The sequence below is a fragment of the Mastomys coucha genome, unplaced genomic scaffold (genome assembly GCF_008632895.1).
Source record: "Mastomys coucha isolate ucsf_1 unplaced genomic scaffold, UCSF_Mcou_1 pScaffold22, whole genome shotgun sequence".
Lineage (NCBI taxonomy): Eukaryota > Metazoa > Chordata > Mammalia > Rodentia > Muridae > Mastomys > Mastomys coucha.
In genome coordinates, this window is record NW_022196905.1 from 110,853,231 (window position 1) to 110,869,804 (window position 16,574).

Here is a 16,574-nt window from a genome sequence, read left to right on the forward strand (position 1 = left end):
AAAAAAAAAAAAAAAAAAAAAAAAAAAATTAAAAGAAAAAAAAAGGCAGAGTGGAGGTGGGGTAGTGAGAGGAGGTGCTTTCTGCAAAGCCTGATGAGCCCAGTGGGATCCCCGATCCCACATAGTGGAAGGACAGACTGATTCTCATGAGGTGTCCTCTGACTTCTGCACGGCCCTCTTTCATACATCCTCCTCCTCAATAAATAATATTAAATAATAAAAACATCAAGGACATGATACTGTTTCCTTCAGCGGCTCCATTGTCTGTTTAAGAAAAACATCCCCAGCTGTATTTTTGTTCGTGAAATATTTAGCTCATACGTGCCATTTACAAAGTAGAAGTTAGAATTCTGATCTGGGCCTTAACTAATTAAATACCTTCAGACAATTTTAAATAGCGTTTGTGCATGTGATATATGGAAGATTTAAGCACACTGATTGTGATAAACAAGCCTTCTCAACTATGCACATAACCCACAGCAACTTTAGGAAATAACTTTGACGAGGGCCTGCGAGATGGCTCAACACATAAAGGCGATTGCTGCTAAACTTGGTGATCTGAGTTTGATTCCTGGGACCCATATGTTGAAGGAGAAGAACTAGCCCACACTTATCTGTGTGCTGTAGAGTGTTCTCGAGCATGTGCAGCCGCACATGTATAATGAGAAAACGAACAATCACATTTATAAGCCGGACACGTGATCCAGTGGTTCAGCTCTGTGCTGATAGGCACAAGACCTGGACTCATCCTCGAGCATTAGAAAATTAAAATATAAAACAACTCCCTCAATATGCTGAGCTTTTTGGTGAGGTCATACCTAAATTGAGGTCAGTTTGAACTGAAACTGGGTATCTAAATCAGCTGTACAACTCCAGGCCAGACTTGGAGAGGTTGTATTAATCTTGCTATTTTCTGTTGAATCAGAAGAATATAAAAGAATCACCTCAAATATACAAACTGTTTAATTCAGACATTACTTTGATGGGCTTAATGATCTCTAATGTGTATAATGCATCCCAGGTCTTGACTGAGTCTAAAATCTCATTTTAATGAACATCTTGGCTTCATCCCACCCAATTAAAGCTAAATCCTGATGAAGTTTTTAGGTTATTTGAGGGTGTTGAATTCTCTCATTGTCTCAGTGAACAATGATCAGAGATTTCAACAAGGATGGGAGCGGGATTTTTTATTTATCTTTTAAAAAATGTGTGTGTATATATAGTATGCATGTGCGCTTGTATGAGTTTATGTGTACCTCATGTAAGCAGTGCCCATAGAGACCAGAAGGGGGTGCCAGATACTCCTGACACTGGAGTTCAGGCAGTACTGAACTACCTAGTATGGGTGTTGGGAATCAAACCCAGGTCCTTTGCAAGAGCAGTAAGTGATGTTAACCCCTGAGCCATTTCTCCATCTCTGTAAAAAAAATTTTTTTGGGGGGGGTCAAGGGTGCTAAGATAATATGCTTGCTTATTCACTATGTTGATTGCGTATGTGACTTAATTTTAATTTCACCGTCATAGTCATGCACAGCGCCAAGCTGTGAATATCTTGGGTAGTGTGGCACCAAACAGCACATGTATTTGGGTTTCACTGAGAAGCTCCTTAGCTGTCACCCCGGCATGGCTGGCTTTCAGTACATTATGTTTATTTTAAGTCGTTCTGGTCTTTATCTGGTCATAGATTTTTTTTTTTTTAAAGATTTATTTAGTATGTATACAATGTTCTGCCTATATGTGTGCCTGCAGGCCAGAAGAGGGCGTCAGATCCCATCACAGATGGTTATGAGCCACCATGTGGCTGCTGGGAATTGAACTCAGGACCTCTGGAAGAGCGACTATGCTCTTAACCTCTGAGCCATCTATCTCTCCAGCCCCTATTCCATAGATTTTTGAGACAAGATCTCCCTGTGTAGCCCAGGCTGACCTGGAACTCATGGTCCTCCTGCCTCAGCCTCTCCAGTATTAGAATTATATCCATGTACCCCTCTACCTGTTTTTCCTCTCTTCCCTGTGGTTCACTAAATGGTTGGTAAGGCTGTAGATTGCTTGGGAGCAGGATGCACCTTCCCCAGATGTATTTAACTGTTGCTTGGCTCTGCCTCCCAGACCCATATTCTACCCAGGGTCACAGGCACCGAGATCAGAACTTCCGCCCCACCCTGGGCTCCAGGCCCTCAGTTTAACATCCACCCACTGACCATTTCCTTTCTCTTTTTACCTTCTACAACATTGACCGTTCTCAGTGGTGTGGTCCAGGACAGAGGCACCAAGAGTGCCTCCCCACTGTCAGTGTGAATTTCCCTTACAACATGACCCCTGGTGAAGCAGTAAAGAGGGAGAGAATTATGTGTCTAGGGGATAAAGCTGGTGGGAGGTCATTTAGACTGATCAAATTGAAATTGGATTCAACTTAGGTACGATTTAGACTGGGGTATTGTTTTAGAAGTTGAATGTATTAGGTAACGTATCAGATCCCCTGAAGCCAGTGCTGGCCCACAGAGGAGTCGGTACATAGATCTGGCGCCTCCCTGTTCCAGAAAAGTTGGAAATGCTTGCAGGGGAGGGACAAGTCAAGGTTGTATTTTTAATCCTTCTCAACCCTGTACCTGCAAGGCACTACTGGCTGAGTGCCGCTTTCTCACCTCCCTAAACCTCAGCCTCAGCCTCCCCCCATCTGTGTGTGCATGCATGCCCGTGCACGCGTGTACGTGTACATGTGTATGTGTGTGTGTGTGTGTGTTGCTACAGCCTCTCACAGCTTGAGGAGAGGCAGGCTCTTCCACAACACTGATGTCAAACACAGCATCATTGAGCCTCTTGCCTTTCCCAACTGTCTGGGGACCTTGTTTAGCTAAAAAGTGAAGAAGCCCCTGGTCCCAGGAGTCCTGGGGGCTTGGAGCTAGCCCAGCAGGGGCTTCGAGTGTGTATTTTTAACGAGATCCTCCGGGGTGATTCCCTAGCAAGCAGAGTCAGACAGCTCAGGGACAGGACAAGCTTGGGGCAGTTTTGTCCTGTAAGCTAGGCTCATGGCCTTAGGAGGGTTAGTGGTGATTCTCTGTGCCTCTGCTCCCTTCCCTCAACCTTTAAGGTACCTAGGATGACAATCAAGTTTGATATTAGTAAAGTGTTTATCCCCAATGCCTGGCACACAGCAAGCCCTATAGAAATGAATTCAACCATGACTAGATTATTAAAACAATAGTTGATGAATTAATAGCATGATTATCAATAGACTAGTAGATACAGCAAGTATGCAAAAAATCAACAAGTATCAATTTTGCTACAAATAAAATATAGATATGGTTATATTTCATTTTTTCTTTTTTTAAAGATTTATTTATTTATTTATTTAATGTATAAATTACATTGAGTACACTGTAACTGTGCAGATGGTTGTGAGCCTTCATGTGGTTGTTGGGAATTGAATTTAGGACCTCTGCTCACTCTGGTCAGCCCTGCTCGCTCTGGTCGGCCCTGCTCACTCAGTCCCTACTCACTCTGGCCCAAAGATTTATTTATTATTATAAGTAAGTACACTGTAGCTATCTTTAGATGCACCAGAAGAGGGCGTCAGATCTCATTACAGATGGTTGTGAGCCACCATGTGGTTGCTGGGATTTAAACTCAGGACCTTTGGAAGAGCAGTCAGTGCTCTTACCCGCTGAGCCATCTCGCCAGCCCTGGTTATATTTCATAACCATATTGTGGCAGCAGGTTATTATAATACAAATGTTAATATTACAATAATATTGAAGCTGGGGAATGTAGCTCAGTGCGTAGAGTACTTGCCTGGCCACCATGAAGCCCTGGGTTCCATCCCCAGCACAGCATAAATGATGTGAGGTGGTGCCATGTCTGTATGTCTAAGCATTCAGGAAGTAATACAGGAAGGTCCAGAGTTCAGTGTCACCCTTGGCTGCATAGTGAGTTTGAGGCCAACCTGGGCTACATGAGACTTGTCTCGAAAAAAATATGAGTCTAATAATGTTCCTGGAAGAAATACTGGGAGCTGAGTGTCTATACTGTGAACCTTTGGCTCTTTGTAATGTTCCTTAACAGTAAGGAAAGACAGAGACAGAGTTGGGGCTGGAGAGATGGCTTGGTGGTTAAGAGGGCAGACTGCCTGTGTCCAATTCCCAGTATCCATACTGACCTGTTACCTCTAGCTCTAGAGCCCTCTTCTGGACTGCACGGGCGAGAGAGAGGGAGGGAGGGAGAGAGAGAGAGAGAGAGAGAGAGAGAGAGAGAGAGAGAGAGAGAGAGAGAGAGAGAGAGAGAGAGAGAGAGAGAGAGAGAGAGAGAGAGAGAGAGAGAGAGAGAGAGAGAGAGAGAGAGACAGAGAGAGAGACAGAGAGAGAGACAGAGAGAGAGACAGAGACAGAGAGACAGAGACAGAGAGAGACAGAGAGACAGAGACAGAGAGAGTGGGGGAGGGAGGGAGGGAGGGAGGAAGAGGGAAAGGGGGAGAGAGGGAGAGGAGAAGAGAGGAGGGAGAGAGGAAGGGAGAGAGGAGGTGAGGGAGGTGAGGGAGGTGAGGGAGAGGAGAGAGAGGGGGAGGGAGGGAGACAGAGAGAGAGACAGGGAGGGAGGGAAGGAGGGAGAGAGAGAGAGGGAGGGAGAGAGGAGAGGAGGGAGAGAGGAAGAGAGAGGGAAAGAAGAAGGGAGTGAGGGAGAGAGGGAGAGAGGGAGGTGAGGGAGAGAGAGAGAAGAGGAGAGGAGGGAGAGAGGAAGAGAGAGAGCAAGAGAGGGAGAGAGGGAGAGGGGGAGGTGAGAGAGAGAGAGAGAGAGAGAGAGAGAGAGAGAGAGAAGAGAGAGAGAGAGAGAGAGAGAGAGAGAGAGAGAGAGAGAGAGAGAGAGAGAGAGAGAGAGAGAGAGAGAGAGAGAGAGAGAGAGAGAGAGAGAGAGAAGCCAGTTATCCCCAACACAAAGCAGTGGGCAATGGGATGTTCCACATGCGTTAACTGCCCTTGACTGCACTCCAGGATCGCCTCCCTGCCTTGGGCTCCAGACAGGGCTGAAGACCCAGGGCTCTCCTCAGTAGGGAGAAGATGCAATTGGCCCTGTTGTTTGAAACCTTCTCAGTCAGACAGTTCTCTCCCCTGTCAGCGGCCCCTCGTGCAGGGGTGTTTTGACAGTGGTTGCCCTGGCAACCGCAGGACAGCCTTAGGCTTCTGGTTGCAGCGATTTCATTACCCAGGCGGGTTTGACAACCTTAGAGCCTTGTCTGCGAGGCCAGGGATCCCGCTAGTCCTGCCCAGGCTCTACCTTGAGAAAGAACTCAGGGTTTTATTTCTGGAGGTCTGGTGGCCATTTCTAGTGATGTGCGTTTGTCTAAATGCCAGGGAACACAGGCAGAGAACTTCTGCTTGTGGCACAGGGGCTGATGGGGGTGTGGTGGTGGGGAGGTGTAACCATGGAAACCAGTAAACAAGATCATCCGTGCGATAAGGACGAGGGTGTGTGTGTGCGTAACTGGGTGGGCCTAGTTTGGAAGGGAGAACTCTGCAGGGTGGGAGGGTCACATCACTGCTAGGAGAGCTTCCAGATGACAGGAGGGGACAGGTGCACAGGTGCAAGGTCAGACCCTGTGGTTTTGAACAGGTAGAGGCAGCAGGAATGCAGTGGTCAAGACAGCCCTGTAAACACAGTTCCTTGCCGCCTACGGGCTGGCTGTGTGTAATTGTCCCACACCTACCATGGAGCATGAAATGAGCCCCAGATCAGGATGGCTGGGAAGTACACACTGGCCTGGAGGATCCAGGGCACACCCCTCCTCCATGTTCCATGCACCCTCCCTAGATTTCTAGATTCCTCCTTTTTTTTTTTTTTTATTTTAGCAAGACGTGCCCAGAGGCGATGGCTTTGAGCAGGAGCAAACCGAACGCCTGTGTGTTTCCTACAGGTCTCTGCAGTTTGTCTTAGTTTAGATTCTGAGTGAAAAGTTTCCTGCTTCCCATTAGGGATTTGAGACACGGTTATTTTTAGAGCTGTCACATGTCTTGACTTTTAATTTGTGTGTGTATGTGTGTGTGTGTGTGTGTGTTTATGCTGCTAAATTTACCGTCATGTTAATGCGGAATACAGTAATAAGGTGCGGGGGATGCTTGGTTGGAGTCTGGGCCTGCAGACAATTTCCATTTGCTGTGTGAGGTGCCAGGCTGCCCTCTGGTGGGCATATGGAGAATTGCACCCTAGGCTCACTGCCTTGCTTGGAACTGTGTCTGTGGCCCTTGCAGCACTTCAGAGGGTGGGCGCACTTGGACCAGCCTTGCTGTAATTTGAAGGTGGACCCTTTAAACTATTTTTTTCCACATTATCTCTGCGAGGACTTGAGTTGAGGATGACCTAAAATTCAACTAGGCCACCAGGTAGGACGAGGCCACTGGGCGGGGTGAAGCCACCAAAGGCGCTTACCATGTGACTGTTTGAGTGGAGAAGCAAGGAGAGGCCCCACGAGAGAACATTAGATGTCCTGAGTTCAAATCCTGTCCCTGCTTTGGCTGTGTGACTTTGGCCTTCATTTCCTCCTTTGTAAGACAGTTCTCATAATGTGACCCCTACATCAGCATGCCAACACATTCAAAAGAAGAAACATATCAGGAACAATTAAAAAAAACTTAGTGATATTGAAGGATTTATTATTATTATTATTATTATTATTATTATTATTATTATTATTATTATAGTGTTTTTCTATTTGGTTTCGTGACTCGAACCTAGGACCTCCTACATTCTAGCCATATGCTCTGCCACTGAGCTACACTTCTAATGTAAAAGGACTTAAAATTAGGAGCTGATATTCATCCCAAGGGTATGTTACTGCTTTGCACACCCTCTGAGGGGAAGATTTTTGTGCAGAGATTTCTGTGGGCAGTACTTCTGTAAAATACGATAAAAATGACTCAGTAGAAAAGGAAATGGACAGAGTAAGGCTGGCCTAGAAAACAATCGGACTCATTGGATACTTATTGACTCTTGCCAGATAGCTTTGTGCCTCTAAATACTCTCATCCCTCGGCTTCTCTGAAGGGGCGTGGCTTCAGAATCTTCAGTCACGAAGAGCCCCTCCCCTCCCCGTGCAGGGGTGTGGTCTAATAAGCTTTGTGCTTGAAAACAGCTCTCAGAACTGTGAGAAAAGGAAGGAGAGGCCATGTTGGCCTTAACAACCCCAACACTCATGCCTTTACTGTTCTGGGGTAATAGGTCATTGCTGTGTAAGAAGCTGATGCATCAGTTTGGCACCTTGGATGCCCAGGCTGACCCTCGGGCTGCCCTTCTCGCTTGGCTCTGACCACGTGGCCTCTGACGCGTGGTTTGCGTTTGCAGCGTTGTCTTCCCACAGATGGACGCTGGTGCTTAGCTTAGTTTCTCCGTTTCTCCTTTTCAGTCAGCCCAGGTCCCCAGCCCACAGAGTGGTACCCATACACTTAGGGTAGGTCTCCCCACAGTGATTACCCTCATCTAGAAACCATGAGGATTCTGAAGCCGGCCATGTCAGTTTGTCTGCCAGGATCCAGAATCCCATGCTCAGTGAATCAGACTCGGGTTCAAAACCTGGATGAAATTTGATGACCTTGAGCCAGTGATGACCTTGGCCCAATGACATAACTCTTTCTGGCTTCAGTGGTTTTTTTTTTTTTTTTTTATTTTTTGTAACCTGTGGAAGGTGATCCCAAGTATTAAATAAATGATCACTGGAAGGTGTCCATTGTAGGACCAAAGCTGACACTTATGAGAGTGCCGTGTATGACCTTAGTCTTGGGGTAGGAAGATTTTTAGGTAAATTTATTGCTATAAAAATGGGTTGGAGAGATGGTTCAACAGTTAAGGAAACTCACTGCTTTTGGTTCCCAGCATCCACATGGCTGCTCACTGTCATCGGTAACTCCAGCTCCAGGAGATTTTATGCCTTCCTCTGGCTGCTTCAGGCTTCTGGATATATCTGATGCAGGCAAGCACATACATATAAAAAATTAATTAATACATTGAAAGAAGAAACTACAGATTACACATCTGTAATCCCCAAATTCGGAAGGCGGAAAACAGGAGGGTCAAGAGTTTAAGTCCAGCTTGAGCTTAGCAGTAAGACCTTGTCTGAACACATGCACACACATGCCCATGCACACACACATGCACACACATGCACACACATGCACATGCACACACACATGTACACACATGCACATGCACACACACATGCACACACATGCACACACATGCACATGCACACACACATGTACATACATGCACACACATGCACATGCACACACACATGTACACACATGCCCATGCACACACACATGCACACACATGTCCATGCACACACACACATGTACACACATGCACACGCACACACACATGCACATGCACACACACATGTACACACATGCACACGCACACACACATGCACACACATGCACATGCACACACACATGTACACACATGCCCATGCACACACACGTACACACATGCACACACATAGACACTCATACAATCTCAGAGTCTGAGATCCCCTTTGTATTGTTTGTTGTCTGGGCTCTCTCCCACGTTAGTAGGAAGATCACAGATCTGCAAAGACCTTCTGTACTCTAAAACCAATGAGAACAAACATGAATGGCAGCTGATGTATCTGAGTTTCCCTATGTGTGTGTGGTGTGCAGGGTACATGTGTCTCACATGTTTGTGGGCACATGTAGATGGGGCTACACATGCACATGGAAGCCAGAGGATGCTGTAGAGTGACTTCTCCCTCCACTTCACAGAGGCAGTCTGCTAAACCCAGAGCTCGACCACCCAGCTGGCTCGATTGCCCTGGGGAATCCTTTGTCTTCAGCTCTGAAGAGCTGGAATCCTAGGCAGGTCACCATACCCACACAGCTTTTATGTGAGTCTTGGGGACCCCAACTCTAGTCCTTTTACCTGCACAACAAGTGAGACAGGACAAAACAAAGCAAAACTAATCGTGCACACCCTGTGCACACACTTGTGTGGTAGATGTTTTAGAAGGGAGGATTCGGGGAACCTAGATGTTGGGACCATGTGTCTGGATGTTAACAAGTGACAAGGCTTGCCAAGGGGGAATGTCCTCCATGCTCTGCCCTTTGTCTTCATATTCCCATTCATACCACGCAGCCCATTCTTCTAGCATGTTCCCAAGGCAAACCTAGACATTAGACTGCTATACGTTCCCCATAGTGCCAGCAGGGGGCACATCAGTATAGAAGAGGAAACTAAGAACAACCACCAATAGCAATATCGACAAGGGAAACCTGTCGTACGCCATCAAAGCACTCAACGACTGCCCTCACCTCCCATACCTCTGGAGGCGTGTTCTGTACGTCACGCAGGGGTTCATGGTACTAAGGATGGAACCTGGGTCTGCACACAGGCTCAGTGAGTGCTCCTGCTGTACTGACCTACACTCCCAGCCTCCCTTTTTTATTAAAATCCAAAATTTTAGTTTTCATTTTTATTTGATATGTATTTTGTCTTCATGTAGGTCTATGTACTATATGTGTGAAGTGTCTGGAGGGACAGGAAAAGGGCATCAGGCTCTCATTCTCTCTCTCTCTCTCTCTCTCTCTTTCTCTCTTTCTCTCTCCCTCCCTCCCTTCCTTCCTTTCCTCCCTCCCTTCCTTCCTTTCTCTTCTTTATTTCTTTATTTCTTTCTCTCTCTCTCTTTCTCTCTCCTCTCTTTTCCTTTCTTTCTTTCTTTCTTTAAGATTTATTTATTTTATGTACACGAGTGTTTATCTGCATGTACACCTGCATGCCAGAAGAGAGCATCGGATCCCATTACATATGGTTGTGAGCCACCACATGGGTGCTAACAATTGAACTCAGGACCTCTAGAAGAGCAGACAATACTCTTAACCACTGAGCCATTTCTCCAGCTCCAGTCCTTGTGGGTCTAGGTGGGTCGCTGTTACAGCCTTCTCTCTCTCTGCTGTTGAGGCCTGTGGCAGGGTACACTAGTCAAAAAGGAGATAATGTATAAATGAGATATTTTATTATAGGAAAGAGAAGATAGGCTGGTCAAGTAGAGAGAAGGAAAGGAGAGGAAGGAGATGCGAAGAGAAGGAGAGAGAGAAAGGAAAGAAGGAAGCAAGAGAAGAAAACAAAGAGCAGGAGGGAGAGAGAGAAGGCAAGAGAGAAAAAAGCAAGAAAGGAAGAGAGAAAGAGAGGAAATGAGAGGAAAAAGAGCAAGAGAAAGGGGAAGGGGCATGGCTATCTGTGGGGTGAGGCATGCCTGGCTGTGGTCAGTTGACTGCGTGTAGGGTCCAGCTAGAATGCTGGGAGCTTGGGGCATTGTCTACACGATAGAGCACACATCTCCTGCAGGGGCAGCTGTGAGGGGTTGTGACTGAAACAGGAGCCAAAGACTCAGGAGTTATAGTTGAATTCCTTCTGTCCCCTGCAGGCAGAAACTGCCCACTGGGGCTCCAGGGTTCTAGGCCTATTACTCAACTGAGCCTAAGTTGCCTGAACAGACCACTGCCTTACAGGTCCTCATCTTCTTATTGTCTCTTATAGAGCTTTGATTAACTATTGAAAAGATGCAAACGCTGTGCATAAAGAAACAGAACCACATCTTGTTGCTTGTTACTGTTGGGTTTTCCATTCCCAGAAACAGTCTTACCCTCTGGTATCCTGTGCTTGCACACTGGTGTTGACTGCCCACCCTCCCCCTCCCTCCTCCTCTCCTCCCCCACCCCTCCCCTCCCTTTCCCCTCCCCCTACCTCCATTCTTTGTTTCTTTTTTTCTCTCTCCCATCCCTTCCTCCTTCTCTCTTTCTAGATTTTATTTATTTATTTATTTATTTTTGTTTTTGAGTGTTCGTCTGCAGGAATGTATGTTCACCAGAAGAGAGCGTTGGATACCCTGGAGCTGGAGTTACAGATGGTTGTGAGCAGACCTGTAGGTGCTGGAAACCAAAGCCAGGTTCTCTGAAAGAGCAACACTCCCTCTTAACCGCTAAGCTATGGTTCTAGCCTCCTGTATGACCTTTCTTTGGTTAGTGTTGCTCCTTGGTGTGGAACCTGCCAGGAACAGATTGCAACATTGTTTCTTTTGCATCCCTGGCATCTGATCAGAGACATGGGCTAGTTCTCTTCAAAGAGCATTGGCTACCTCATGTGTGTGTGTGAGAGACTTGAAAGTAACATGACAGAGCAAAGTCTAGATAGCCTTCCCCCTCCATTCTGTTTCCTACCTTCATTCTCTTAATCCCCAGAGGACCAAGGATCCTTCCAGAAAGAGCTCTGAGTTTATGTTTATTGTGGGGTGTGAGATTCATTTATCTTGAGGTCTTAGAAACCACAGCCCACTGTACATAGTACACTTTGTCATTTTATTAGATCGTGTATGAGCAGGACTTCTGGAACTTTCTCCACCTATAGCCCCTTATCATGGAGAAATGTTCATGCAACTGGAGTAGGCAGGTGTGACCATTCTAATATTTCTGCTCTTAAGTCATAATGAAGTTATTTTAGAGTGATTATATATGCATATATATGATATCACTATTTATTAAAGAGAAAAGCAGGCGTGCGTAGTAATGAGATGGGTATGCTTACTTATTTTTACACAGATAACTAAGTCTTGACCGAGCATTTGGTATTGGACACTGCAGGTTGTTGGCGGGGGTGGGGGGGGGTGGGGGAGTCTTCATAGTTTCCTAGAGCCAATCAGTATTTTGGTTTTTTGATTGTCAGGGCTGAGAATGCTGCTTTGCGTAAGAACAGAGTACAAGTCAGTAGAAACATGTTGAGCACCATTTCAGAAAGTCGGAATTCTTAAAAATAAAATAAAAACTCAAGACAACTTGAACAGCGTTTTCTCCTCCTCCTTCTCCTGCTACTCCTTCTCCTGCTCTTCCTCCTCCTCCTGCTCCTCCCCTCCTCCTCCTCCTGTTCCGCCTCCTCCTCCTTCTTCTGAAATTGTTTGTTTAGCAAGTCTTCTAACACAATGGATCCACAGCTGTAGTAATCTGATACACACCGAGGAGCCGTGAGAGGAAAACATAAGTTTCTTGTTTTCTGCATCTATGCCACGAGGGATCTCTAAGCACAGGAAAACTTGGACACACAGCAAGACACTGCCATTCCCACACAGTGGTCTCAATGCGAGCTGTGGGGCTGAGCATCATGCTTGGGATAAAGTGCACTTGTGTGTTCAGACCAAGGCTGCAGTGACGTCACAGGAGGTGACACTCCTGAGCTTTGTCAGGCACACCTCAGAGTCTTACCCGTTTGATTTTTAATTAGTTTTGCCCATTGTGCATTCAGAAATGTTTACTCTTCCCCAAACTTTCCGGACTCTATGTTGTCATGTACAGCTAACAGAGTGAGGAGCTGGGGTATGGGGTTCCTCTGTATGGCTGCTTCACTGTGATTGTGGTAAGTTTCTGACCGGTGGGTTTCCAGGGTGTTGACAATCTTTTGCTCTTGCCAGCAGGACTTGCCTTGGTCACAATTACCTCTCAAAAGATGGGTGCCATAGGATGAGTTTCTAGACGTGGAATTGTTGGGTCAAAGCATATGTGTGGTTAAAATGGTGGATACCACCACAAAGAGGAGCTGATGTCCCTGTGACCACTGCAGCAGAGTACCCAGGCCTACCTGTTTGGCCACCTTCATCAACATAGTGAGGATGTGGGCGACATCTTAGCTCACTTTTGTGGTTCTGTAACAAGATACCAGAAGCTAGATACTTTATAAAGAAAATAAATGTGTTTGACTTACGATTCTGTCCTGCTGGAAGGTCCAGATAGTCTGTCGCTCTGTAACATGGTGGGTGAAGGGAGGAGCTGGCTACTGATAGAGGGACCAAGCATGATGGGTCAAGTTTCTTAACCAGCCACTTCCAAGGGAACTAGGTTAGATTTTTGAGAACTACGATAATCCCTTGTAAGGGTGGTGCCGCCATGTCTGATTTTCCTCCGTCTGGGCGTCACCTCTCACCTCCCACCTCCCAGTGTTGTCCACTGCAGGCCAAGTTCACAGGGACCATCTCAGAAGGAAGGGCTGGATCTCACTGTGATGCAAGTGGTCTTTACGCTGGCTGGGGTTAGCGGGCGACATCAGGGCTTCTCGTCCCTGCTCCCCGGGGCAGCGCCTCTGAGATGTGTCCTTGTGTTCCTCTGTCTCTGCAGAGCAAGCTGGTAAAGTACTTCAGCCGACAGTTGTCCTGTAAGAAGAAGGTGGCCCTGCAGGAACGCAATGCTGAACTGGATGGCTTCCCCCAGCTCCGCCACTGGTTCCGGATCGTGGATGTGCGCAAGGAAGTCCTGGAGGTGACTGTGCTGGCCCCTGCTCCTCTTCTTTGCTGTTTCCTAGATGGCAGGGTTTGGGATATGCCCACCACAGACTCTGGCACACAGTAGGCCTTCAGTATGTGTCGGATGAAGGCTCACAACATCTCAGATGTATCTCAGAAGAGCTGTTAAGGACAGGGTTCTAGAGTCAGGACTTTGTTCAGCTCTGCCACTTAAAGGAGTTACTCTAAGCTGCCACACGGACTGTGGTGCTAAGCCGCCACACAGACCAGTGCTCTTCATCGCCTTTTTGCTAAGTCTGATCGAGCAGCCATGGGCACACATAGCTCCTGAGCTCACGGAGCACTAGGACTGGAATTCATGCATGGGACTAAGGATCTGGATTTTTAATTGTTTTTAATGTAAACTACTGTGACCAGTGCTGTCCTACTGGATCTCAGGGTAATGGATAAGACCCATGTTCAGTCCTTTGAACTGACATACAAAAGGTGGGTGTGAAGGGGAGGTGGAGACAGGTAGATCCTTGGTGCTTACTCACCAGCTAGTGTAGCGCGCCCACACACACACACACACACACACACACACACATGCACACAGAGACACATATACATACACACACAGACACACACATAGACACATACACAGACACATAGAGAAACACACACAGAGACACACACCTACATACACATGCACACACATACACACAGAGAAACACACACACATACACACACAGACACACACACATAGACACATACACAGACACAGAGAAACACACACAGAGACACACGCATACACACACACATGCACACACATACACACAGAGAAACACACACAGAGACACACACACATACACACACAGACACACACACATAGACACATACACAGATACAGAGAAACACACACAGAGACACACGCATACACACACACATGCACACACATACACACAGAGAAACACACACAGAGACATACACATATACATACTCATGTATACACACATTCACACACACACACACACACACACACACAAACACACACTCCATCACTGTGTGAATCTCTGGACCCCTAGTTTCACTCCCAGGATGGCCAGAATGCCTGGGGCAGTGTGTTCTTATGATATCTTTGGAACAAATGAGAAAAGCAGGTCTTAGTTTTCTTTCCAATCAACTGGTGTGAGGAAAGCAAACTTGGGGGCCGGGGCTGATTGGCTTATGCTTCCAGGTCACATCCCATCACTGCCAGAAGTCGGGGAGGCAGGAAATGAAGCAGGCAGCCACACCCACTGTCAAGCAGAGATAGAATGAATGCATTTGAGACAGTGTTCAGCCCACTTTCTCCCCTTTTTATAGTCTGGGATCTTAAGCCTAGGGAGTGGTGCCACCCATAGTGATCAGGCTTCCCACCTTAATTAACACAACCCAGACCACGCCCCCCAGACTTTTCCACAGGCCAAACTGATCTAGACAATTCTTGACTGAGACACTATTCCTAGGTCACTCCAGATTGTGTCCAGTAGGCAAACTAAACACAATAGTACATTTTAACTACACAGCTGGGAGAACTTCTTAAAGGCTTTGGGGATAGATGTGTGTGTGTGTGTGTGTGTGTGTGTGTGTATGTGTTTGTGTGTATATGTGTGTGTATATGTGTGTATGTGTGTGTGTATGTGTGTGTATGTGTGTATATATGTGTGTGTGTGTTTGTGTGTATGTGTTTGTGTGTATATGTGTGTGTATGTGTGTGTATGTGTGTGTATATGTGTGTATGTGTGTATATATATGTGTGTGTGTATGTGTGTGTATGTGTGTGTATATGTGTGTGTGTATGTGTTTGTGTGTATATGTGTATATATGTGTGTGTGTATGTGTGTGTATATGTGTGTGTATGTGTGTGTATATGTGTGTGTATGTGTGTATATGTATGTGTATATGTGTGTGTATATGTGTGTGTATATGTGTGTGTATATGTGTGTGTGTATGTGTGTGTATATGTGTGTGTGTGTGTGTAGGGCAGGTAAGGCAGACATAAGTCTTCTAGAGAGGGGCTGAACAGTGTAGTCTTCAAATTATCTGTAGGGCAGACAGTTTTGTTTGATGAGATCTGATCCTCAAAATTTTATTTTGATCCAATGTCTTAAAATTTATATTCTGAAGACTCAAGAACTCTGGTTTTAAAACTACAAGTACTGATTATACAGAAGAGAATCCTTTTCTGATGTGATGTGATGAACCACAGTTGGCAGCCCCTTTGGTCCCCGAGGCTTCCCCCTTTGGAGTTCATAGTCTCCAGGCAAGGGATTCTGTTTGGAGGCTCCCTGTCTGCAGTTCATGTGCTTGTCCACCAGAGGGCGCGCTCATAAAGGAACTATGGAGACAGCTGTGAGACATGCCATTATCCTCTTGCTGTGTGACTTGGGCTAAGGGTTTAACTTCTCTGCTCTTTAGCATCCTGGTCTGCAGGTAATGATAACCATTTCTGCTGAGGATACAGTTCAGTGGTAGAGTCCTGACCCAGCATGTGTGAGTCTAATCCATTCCCCAATAAAGCACAAATATGCACCCAGACACTAGCACATACACACATGTACACGTATGCTCACACAGTGACATATGCCACGCACATTCACAATACACATGCATGCTTATCCACACATATCCATACATGCCTCTGGGCAGCCCTTCTCCACATTCACATGCACGCATACACTCACAAACTTACACAAACACTGACACATACATATACATATATACATATACATATACACACTCCCGCATACATGTACGGATGCATGTACATGTACACACACAGCTTTACTTTCACATGACCTCGTAGCATTATAAGGAAGTCTGTGTTGAGTACTGGGATTATTTTACTAAAACATGCAGTTTCCTTTGTTTGGCCCAGGTTGGTATGGCTTTCTTCACCTTTCAGCCACAAATGCATGAGCCTAAGCATTAGGATGATCTGACCACACACTCAGACACACACATACACACTCACACACACAGACACACACACACACACTCCCACACACAGAGATAGGCACACACACTCACACACACAGAGACACACACACACAGATACGCACACATGCACACACATACTCAGTGTATGAGTACACACACACACACATACACACATTCATACACACAGAGATATGCACACATGCACACACATACTCAGTGTATGAGTACACATACACACACACACACACACACACACACACATACTTTAGGGTAATCTGACCAAACACACACACACACTTCAGGGTAAGCTGACCACACACACACACACACAC

At 46.2% G+C, this 16,574-nt stretch overlaps 1 protein-coding gene across 2 annotated transcripts in view; it reads left to right on the top strand.

The window, feature by feature from the left end:
- Positions 1-16,574, top strand: part of Ksr2 (kinase suppressor of ras 2) — a 369,325-nt gene that overhangs the window by 79,063 nt on the left and 273,688 nt on the right. For both annotated transcript variants that reach the window (XM_031337631.1, XM_031337630.1), the window contains exon 2: positions 13,157-13,297. In XM_031337631.1, coding sequence (XP_031193491.1) covers positions 13,157-13,297 — 141 coding nt within the window. The remainder of the gene's footprint in view (positions 1-13,156; positions 13,298-16,574) is intronic.